Source organism: Coregonus lavaretus, assembly GCF_964263955.1.
Source record: "Coregonus lavaretus genome assembly, chromosome: 28".
Lineage (NCBI taxonomy): Eukaryota > Metazoa > Chordata > Actinopteri > Salmoniformes > Salmonidae > Coregonus > Coregonus lavaretus.
In genome coordinates, this window is record NC_140015.1 from 20,568,838 (window position 1) to 20,577,645 (window position 8,808).

Below are 8,808 nucleotides of genomic sequence, written 5' to 3' on the forward strand. Positions count from 1 at the left end.
TCGCGTCACAACCCTGACGCTTTGTTGTTGGGGCGTGCACAAAGAGTTTCTATCCAATCAATTCCCTCTCCCAATCTTGACAGCGTGTGTGTGTGTGGGCAAGTTCGTTTTGCATGGCCAGTGCACCAGGTGGGTGGAGATTTCACTTATGGACCAATGGAATGGTCTAAAATATATAGACTCCGCTTCCCCGGGGCACCATGCCTTGCAACACGAACTCGCACCATGTTTCGGTGTGTATATAAAACGGCATGTTACTAGCTGCTCACTCAGAGTGAATTTATCACGTAGAACAGCTACCCGGGAACGCAACCTTACGTGTGGGTATAAAGTTTAGTTTTTTCTTATACAAGGTTGAGAAAGACAGTTCAAGACATTGGATCACGTCAATACTGCGGTCATTCATCCGTGACAGCCTTCGTGGACCATTGCTCTGTTCTACATCTTGGATTTTCCCTCACACTTTTAGAAGTGAAATTCTTTTTAGTTTTGAACTTGGGTCATTGCTGAAAAAGAAGACAGGTGCTTGCGTTGATGCGTAGGCCTGCTTTTTGCTGACACCGTCATTTGTTGACCAATATCCTGAGACTGTTTAAACAACTGGTAAGCTCACTTTCCTACGACTTTATGTCTACAAAAATGGAGCAGCCTTTTTATCATGACGACTCTTTTCTCTCGGCTTACGGCCACTCTGATGCTGCATTTCACGACTACAAACACCTAAAGCAGAATATGAATATGAACTTGACAGAGCCATATCGCAACCTCAAGTCTGACTTGTACCAAGCAGCGCACCAGGACGTCGGGTCACTGAAGCTTGCTTCCCCGGAGCTCGAAAGGCTTATCATCCAAAACAGTAACGGTATAATTACTACTCCAACCCCAGGCCAGTACTTCTACAACCGGAGCATCACCGATGAGCAGGAGGGCTTTGCGGAGGGCTTCGTGAAAGCCCTGGACGAGCTCCACAAGATAAACCATATGCCCATGGCCCCGCCCAACGTCTCTATTGGAGCCAGTGGTGTGACGACCTGTTCGGCGGCGGCCTCTAGTGTCTTCGGCTCCTCCCTGCAGCCGGAGCCTACAATCTACACAACACTGAACGCTTATAGCGCAAACACTAACCTCTCTTCCGCTTCCAGTTACCCCAGTACCACCATCAACTACCTACCGCAGCACCACCAGCAGAGCCATCACCAACAGACCTCGACGCACGCGTCACACCACTTTCAGTACTCTCTACCTGGAGCTGGGGTCCATCCACAGCGCCCTGTGGCTTTCAAAGAAGAACCACAAACCGTCCCTGATCTACACAGCAGCGACGGTTCCCCGCCAATGTCCCCAATCGACATGGAAAACCAAGAGATAATCAAGGCCGAGCGGAAGAGACTTAGAAACCGACTAGCAGCAACCAAATGCCGGCGCCGTAAACTGGAGCGCATCTCCCGACTGGAGGACAAGGTGAAAGTTCTGAAGTCGGATAACGCTGGGCTCTCCAACACCGCGACTGTGCTTCGTGAACAAGTCGCCCAGCTCAAACAGAAAGTCCTTACACATGTAAGCAGCGGGTGTCAGCTGATGTTGACGAGTAAAATGGAGGCATTTTAAATAGAGCGGCGAGGGCATTACGCAGAGAAATTTGTGATTTAGAAATGACAACACTGGCGGAATGTTCTACATGAACAGCACTGGAATATGCCCTATACCGGCAGGCTATTGTTGGTAATGACAATAGGGCCGCAGGCTGTGTAGGCTACACTCATTTCTGGTAAAAGACTGACAGAAATGGTACTTCCGGATGCTGGACACCGTGCAAGGGACCATATAACCCAAATACATGACAACAGGAACCGCATCCAGACTGAACAGACACTGACACTCAGAGTGACTAGAAAAACAAACCAGAGAGTACTTGATAGGCTGATTTGATTAGGTATCAAATGGAAATATGTTATTGTATTGTTTGTAATTTTGCATATCGTCATGCAATGCTGCATTCATTAAATGTGTAAGTTATTTTGTTTGCCAGGTTGATCCTGACAAACTAATATGATGTCATATGTTTACAATGTATTTTTTATTTGTGCGATGTATATTTAAGTAAAGTCTCTTAAAACGATTTTTGGCTTCATGTTTTCTATTGGTGTCATTATGCCAATCATGGTGTTTGATCAAAATGTGTATGATTGCTATATGCGCAGAGGATTTTACACATTTACTGAAGTCTAGTGTTATCCCTGTGTAGGTCTAAACAACAACCTCAAAAGCGTGTGAATTAAATAGCTAATTTTCATTGAAGACAGGTTTATAATTTCTGGCTACTTTACAGTGATAGATCCTATGCAATCGACTAGACTACATTCAGCGCCTTCACGTCCAGAACGTCAGCGCGTTACCTTTCCTTTACGCACAGCGTGTCCATATAGGGACATTTCTGGTAGAGATTACGTCACTGAGAGCGAAGCTTTCTGGGAACCCCCGCCTACCTTACAAATTGGTTTCATTCCACTTCATCTAACACTTCGTATCAATAAGATGAAGGTTTGGCTCACAACGGAATTTCCAATATTATTATTGAAACTAAGCTGGCGCATAGGGTAATAATTAAATGTAGAACTGAGATAAGGAGCATGAAAAGGAAACAAACGTTGACCAGATATGGATTTGGCACAGTCATAATTTCACAAGGGTTATCAATAGACTACAGAGAAAATTCAGTCAGAATACCAGCCACTAACTTTTCTTGACTATTTACAGTCTATTCATTTTTCATATGGCATGAAGTGGCCTACCACTAGACAAAAATAGTCAGTCATCCCATATTCAAGGCGTCTGTCCACAGTCCATCAATTCTCTGGTTGGATAATCTATTTGTATAAAGATTTGTCCAATGGCCACCAGCTCATTCTGGGCACATTGTTTCCCATGATGCCCAGCCAGGGTAACTAAACATGGTGGTTGCATACACACCACAGTAGTTAAGACAGATTTGGGTCTTATCATATTTGAAAGAGTGCACATGGAAGGAAGTGACAGTGGCCTTTGGAATGCTGGGGGTGTTTAAAGATGCCACACCACTTGGCAGAGCAGTAGGAGCGAGTGGGCATCTGGTGTGTGAGAGCATCTGTGTCTATGGATGGGTTAGGTTGGCATTGCCAAGGACAAGAAAATTGTGGGGACATCAACAGAGAAGTATGAGGCCCTGTTCTCTTCGAATTGAGGCAGGGATATGGGACAAGTCCCAGTAAAGTCGAGTTAATTGAGGATTAGTCATCATACATTAACTTCTTATCCAAACAGTTTTTTTTTATTCAAGCCCTTCAATGTTGGCAACAGTCGCAACTCCTGGTGTGTTGCGGTCTTTGGCAGACAGAGGAGTTATTGAGTATGCACAAGCTGCTCTCAGGAAAACAGGAGGGGGAATTCTGTCCTGTTAAGCAGTTAATTACATAGGCTACAGCAGCCAGCTAGGCAAACAACCCAGCCAGCCTGCTCTCCACAACCTTCAGCACACTTGAGAAGAAAATAAAATAAAACCACTTCAAAAGAATTGCTGAAGGCTGGGGTTTTGACACACTTTCTAACCTCAGCTGTTTTGGAGAGAGGTTCAAACTTCTTCATATAGTAAATGTTCCATTGCCAGATGGAAACAATGTTATTTGGATACTTGATTTCCCAGATCCCACCAAGGGGGAAATACATAAAAACATGGTGTTAACATAGGCCTACACAATATGCATATATACACACGCACAACCTGCCCATTTCAGCCAAACCGCTTCTCGCTACCTCAGCCAACAACCCACAGTGTCTGTGGGAACATCTGTGATGCAAGTGATGACGTATTAAGATCTGGGGTGGGTTTATTTTCCTCCCCTCTAGCCCCCTTCCACTCCTACAGGCCTCACTTTCTCGCTCCATCTCCCACACTTCTCTAGCATCATACATATTCCTCCCACCTCACCATGGCCATCTGAGCTTCTTTCAATAATTACATAACTAATTTCCGAGACATTTAGGGCTACGTAGGACAATGCAGATTGAATGGGATTTTGCTATGTAAAGGCGACATGGGTCTTCAACAGGAGTCGTCTAATACACTACTACAGCCTTTTCAATCTATGTCAAACCGAGGGAGGTAATCCCATAATCTTTCAAAGACAGTCAATTTGTGATAAGTAGTAGTCTACATAATGTCTGGTTTCTCAGTCCCATGTGTCACCAGAGGAGTAAGTTAAGTTGTAATAGAATGGAGTTGGAGTGCAGTGTACACGGTGCAGCTCACCATTAATGACCTCTGGAGCACAGGGAACTGATTATAACCTCTTCTGAGACATGCAGGGCTCACTGTCACCCTGGGAGATACAAGAAGCAGTTCGGTCAAACAACTAGGGTTATTCAAAACTAGTGAAAGTTTATAATAAATTATAATATAAAACCTTTAAAAGGGCAACTACACTTCCTGATCTGGCCTCGTTTTTGATTTGTTTAATTAAGAAATGCTAGTGGCCATGACTGAATTCAAATGTGAGTTGATATCGGGGTGTGGTTTGATGTGGGTATCTTGTGTGTGTGTGTTCGCAGGTAGGAAGAGTTAGCCAAATTATTTTGCCAATTAGCTTCAACCGGCTGGTGTGCAACTGTGGCAAAATTGGTTTCACTTTGGATAGCCTATCTCCAGGGCAAGTTGGGGACCGTCAATAAATTACACAATGTAAATTAGAATATTTTCATGTTGCACACCTTTTCGTTCTCATTATGCTTTACATTTTTGAATTTTAATTTCTACAATTTATATTGGTTTGAGGTTTTTAATTCATTGAAATTTGGAGCTATTGGATTTTTAACATTTTGTCCCATGTACATTGTGTAATTTACCAATGGTCCCTAACTAGCCCCATAGGTACAGTATATCCAAAGACAACCCAAACTTAGCACAGGTATTATGATCGGGTCACATGCAGCTGCACTCCAAAATAATGATTACTTGTGTGCTGCCAGCTGTGGGCAGGTTTGAAACAAACCCAACCTTCATTTACATTTTGATGCAGTCATGACCACAAGTCCCGTGTAGCTCAGTTGGTAGAGCATGGCGCTTGAAACGCCAGGGTTGTGGGTTTGTTTCCCACGGGGGGCCAGTATGAAAAAAATAAACAATAATATATATAAATAAAATTAAAATAAAAATGTATACACTCACTAACTGTAAGTCGCTCTGGATAAGAGCGTCTGCTAAATGACTAAAATGTAAAAGTCTCACAAAACTCAGTTTTGGATGAGACTATGACCAAAATAATCATATTTACACATTGTACTACATTTTGACAGTCAAATACATGTTTCCGACTCAATGCCACATAGGCTGTTTTCTGTTTTCTAAATGAGAAGTTGTTTTTTAGGGGCAGTTGCTCTTTAAGACTAATCTGTATGTATTGTATCAATAAACAAAACCAATATGTTCCAGAAAAACAGGACATTGCTTGTTGAATGTGTGCATAGCACCATCTAGTGGTTAGTAACTAAAGCTTACTATGAACTCTATACCAGTGTTTATTTCATACTCCAATACATAAGTACTGAATAAAACACTATATTTTCTTTAAAAAGGCAAAAGCAACTTCCAAATGCCGCATCACAACAAAACTAGAGAACAATTTAGCAAGAAATTCTGTTTTTTTATTAACATTCCAGTTCATTAACAAAATGCTCACATGGCACTGTTTGAATTGTAATCAAGCCCCATGATGGAATCAACATTAAGCCTAATACACAAATAATACCTATTTTTCAAGAAATCTCACAAAACATATCCCCACTGACAGTGTAGTTGACACAGAATCAATGCGATCAGCAGACTCAGTCAGTCAGTGATCCAGCTAACAGCAGTAAGTGCTCAGTTAGTACCCTGTATAGACGTAACACCTCTAAGGAGGTGAGGACAGATCAGTTCTGTTTGGAGAAAAACTCCTTGCTCTTCTGGATGTCTGGGACGATGGTGTCGCTCCCTGGTCTCCATCCTGCTGGGCACACTGTAGAGAGAAACAACAAGTCACACATCTGCCCTGCGATCAAACAGTGTATATCAAACACATTTGCTCACTAAATGCACTGTATATTCTAATACAAATGGGAACTGAGCTGAAGAGGGGCTAAAGGTCAAGTAGCACTAGAGTGCATACAATGGAGGTATATTGATGCCTAACAATATGAGTCTCCTGCCATGTCCTGAGATGTCAGCACTTCCTACTCTAAATCCCCAACCTGCTCTCTGTCCCCTCCTCCTCTCACCCTCTCCAAACTTGTCAGTGTGCTGGAATGCCTGCACCAGGCGCAGTGTCTCATCCACAGAGCACCCCACTGGCAGGTCGTTGATGGTGATCTGCCTCAGGATGCCCTTGTCATCAATCACAAACAGACCTCTGGACAGCAGGGAGGAAGGTTAGAACAGGATTAGGGCTGAGCACTGTATAAAGGTCAGTAAATGGGTAGCTGTGAGTGAGAGAGCGAGAGAACAGGATTATAAGACTTGTCCCAGAGCTTGGTAACAGACCTGTAGGCTATGCCCTCATCCTCCTTCAGCACTCCGTAGACCCTAGAGATGGCCTGGGTGAGGTCAGCCAGCAGAGGGATCTTCATGAGGCCCAGACCTCCCTGCTTCCTCTCTGTGTTGATCCTGCACCGGAGGGGGAGAGATAGAATCACTATTACACACACAATAAATACAGGACTGTACGCAAATGCACTGCATGCCCGCAGACAGACTGATTATTGATGACTTGAACAATGGCCGCTAAACATCTGCTGTGTATCTGGAGGTGCAAACCAACTCAGTCAGTCTTGCAAGGTCTTATCACAGCTACACAGGCTGACAGGAGAAGCTCAACTCTGGGCAGGATGGGGCTTCAGGACCCTATGCAGCCTAGCGAATTTACTTCCTGGATTCCTCTTCACAGACATGACAATTATTACCTAACCATAGCCACAAGATGGGGTATTAAGTTAGATATATGCAGCATGATGAAAAATAATTAAATAAAAACATAGATTATACAGAAGGACAGTAGAGGACAAGATTCTGGTTTGTTTTCCTATATCAGTATTTTCCATATATGACCCTAGTATAGCTCATGGTCTCACCAGGCAGGTGACTGAAGTGGGAGTCTGTAGAGGCTGCCAGGACCTCACAGCCACTCTCCTGAACTCCTCAGCATGTTCACTGAAGGCCACGATCTCAGTGGGGCACACAAAGGTGAAGTTCAGCGGGTAGAAAAACAGCACCACATACTTCCCTTAGCGAGAAAAGAGAAATGGGATTTGAAAAGTATTGCATACGGTTTATGGTAATTTGCCTAATAGTTAAAAATCTGCATCCACGACTTAACCTCAACACCATGGGATGTGTATAGCTAAGCAGAGATTTAAGTCTGAGAAATGTTGAGTTTTAATGTATTATTTTTGTTTGTGTGTAGTTGATTTCACACCAAAGCAAAGCCTCTCCATTCACCCAGTTCCACCATTACCTCAGTAGTAATCTTGGTTACCCAGAAGTAAACTTCTCGCAAAGTTGTCACTTCCTGTTTACACGTGAATCTGTCCACGAGAGATTACCTCTGTAGTCAGACAGCTTGACCTCTTTGAACTGTCCGTCCACTACGGCTGTAGGAGTGAACTCTGGGGCTGGCTCGCCAATGTTGGCGTTTCTGGCTGACATGATGAAAACAGCTCTCTGGTGGAAAAAGAGGCTGACGTGAATCAGAGTGTTCAACCTTGGTTAGCAGCATGACAGGCCAATAGACTTAATATTTCAAGAAGGATATTCATTGATCTTAAAAGTCAAATTCATGTTTGAGTACTATAAGCCTAGCCATGCTGACCAATATGAAAGTGTGTGGACTAAGAAAGCTGACATTTTGATTTCTTGAGACATGAAAACCTGTTGTTGAGAGTCAGGAATCTTTGACAACACTATTGTCTACCTCAAAACACTCGAGCACATGCCCGAAGCACATGACACACTGCACAGTCATGCTTGAGCTTGAGGAATTTTCAGAGGGCAATTCTATGGTCTCTTTGTAAAGTTCTCATGCACCAACCTCTCAATGAAGGACACCATAATATTTGCATGCAAGCTTGTTTTCAAGTACCCCTTGCTGCGAACATAAGACAGTTCACTGAACTCACTGCTCCAAAGGGGAACTTTGCAGACAATGACCTTGAGAAAAATGTACTTAGATATAACACAGGGATATTATAATCATATCCTATTGTATTATTTGTAACACATATCACATTTTTATCATTGTTACTTTAGGCATTGAATAGATCATCTCAGACCTGTGGGCAGATGATTTTTCCCAACATGACACAGCAAGAAAGTAGTGCAGGAGAATCAAACACAGAATACTAATTGTTCTGATTACCAAATAAAACCAGAAATCTGTCTCAGAAATATTTTTCATTAAACATGAACTTCAGATAAGAGTTTGGTAGAGTTAAAGCTAGTATTGAACATTAAAGGAAACAGTCACATTTGGTTAAAATGTTCTTCAATGTTCTTCTACATTCCAAACATTGTAAGATAAAACGTGTAGTCTACAATAGCCTAATAAAAGAACACTGCAGTGCACACAGCCAACAACCAAACTAACGTACGCTGTCTGATCTATTGCACTCTCTCTACACTGTAGCATACTCTTATCTAGTCTGTCAGCAGTTTGATAGTGTCAGTCTGACTGTCAGTAGAGTGTAGAGGAGGTACATATGTTATAGCCCTTGGTACTTTCTCAGGTCACCGCCACACAAGTAAGA

The 8,808-nt window shown here is 42.8% G+C and overlaps 1 protein-coding gene and 1 pseudogene across 2 annotated transcripts; one reads left to right on the forward strand and one right to left on the reverse strand.

Annotated features, from left to right (window-relative positions):
- Window positions 1-205: 205 nt before the first annotated feature.
- On the forward strand, window positions 206-2,119 carry LOC311104022 (transcription factor JunB-like). The gene has a single exon (XM_084145670.1). The coding sequence runs from the start codon at window positions 628-630 to the stop codon at window positions 1,606-1,608; it is 981 nt and encodes a 326-aa protein (XP_084001796.1). The 5' UTR covers window positions 206-627; the 3' UTR covers window positions 1,609-2,119.
- Window positions 2,120-5,943: 3,824 nt separating this feature from the next.
- On the reverse strand, window positions 5,944-7,711 carry LOC311103966 (peroxiredoxin-2-like; annotated as a pseudogene). The gene is made up of 5 exons: window positions 7,609-7,711; window positions 7,138-7,289; window positions 6,551-6,701; window positions 6,289-6,419; window positions 5,944-6,029 (listed from the first exon to the last, which is right to left on the reverse strand). The product of its transcript is annotated as a peroxiredoxin-2-like (transcript).
- Window positions 7,712-8,808: the final 1,097 nt, after the last annotated feature.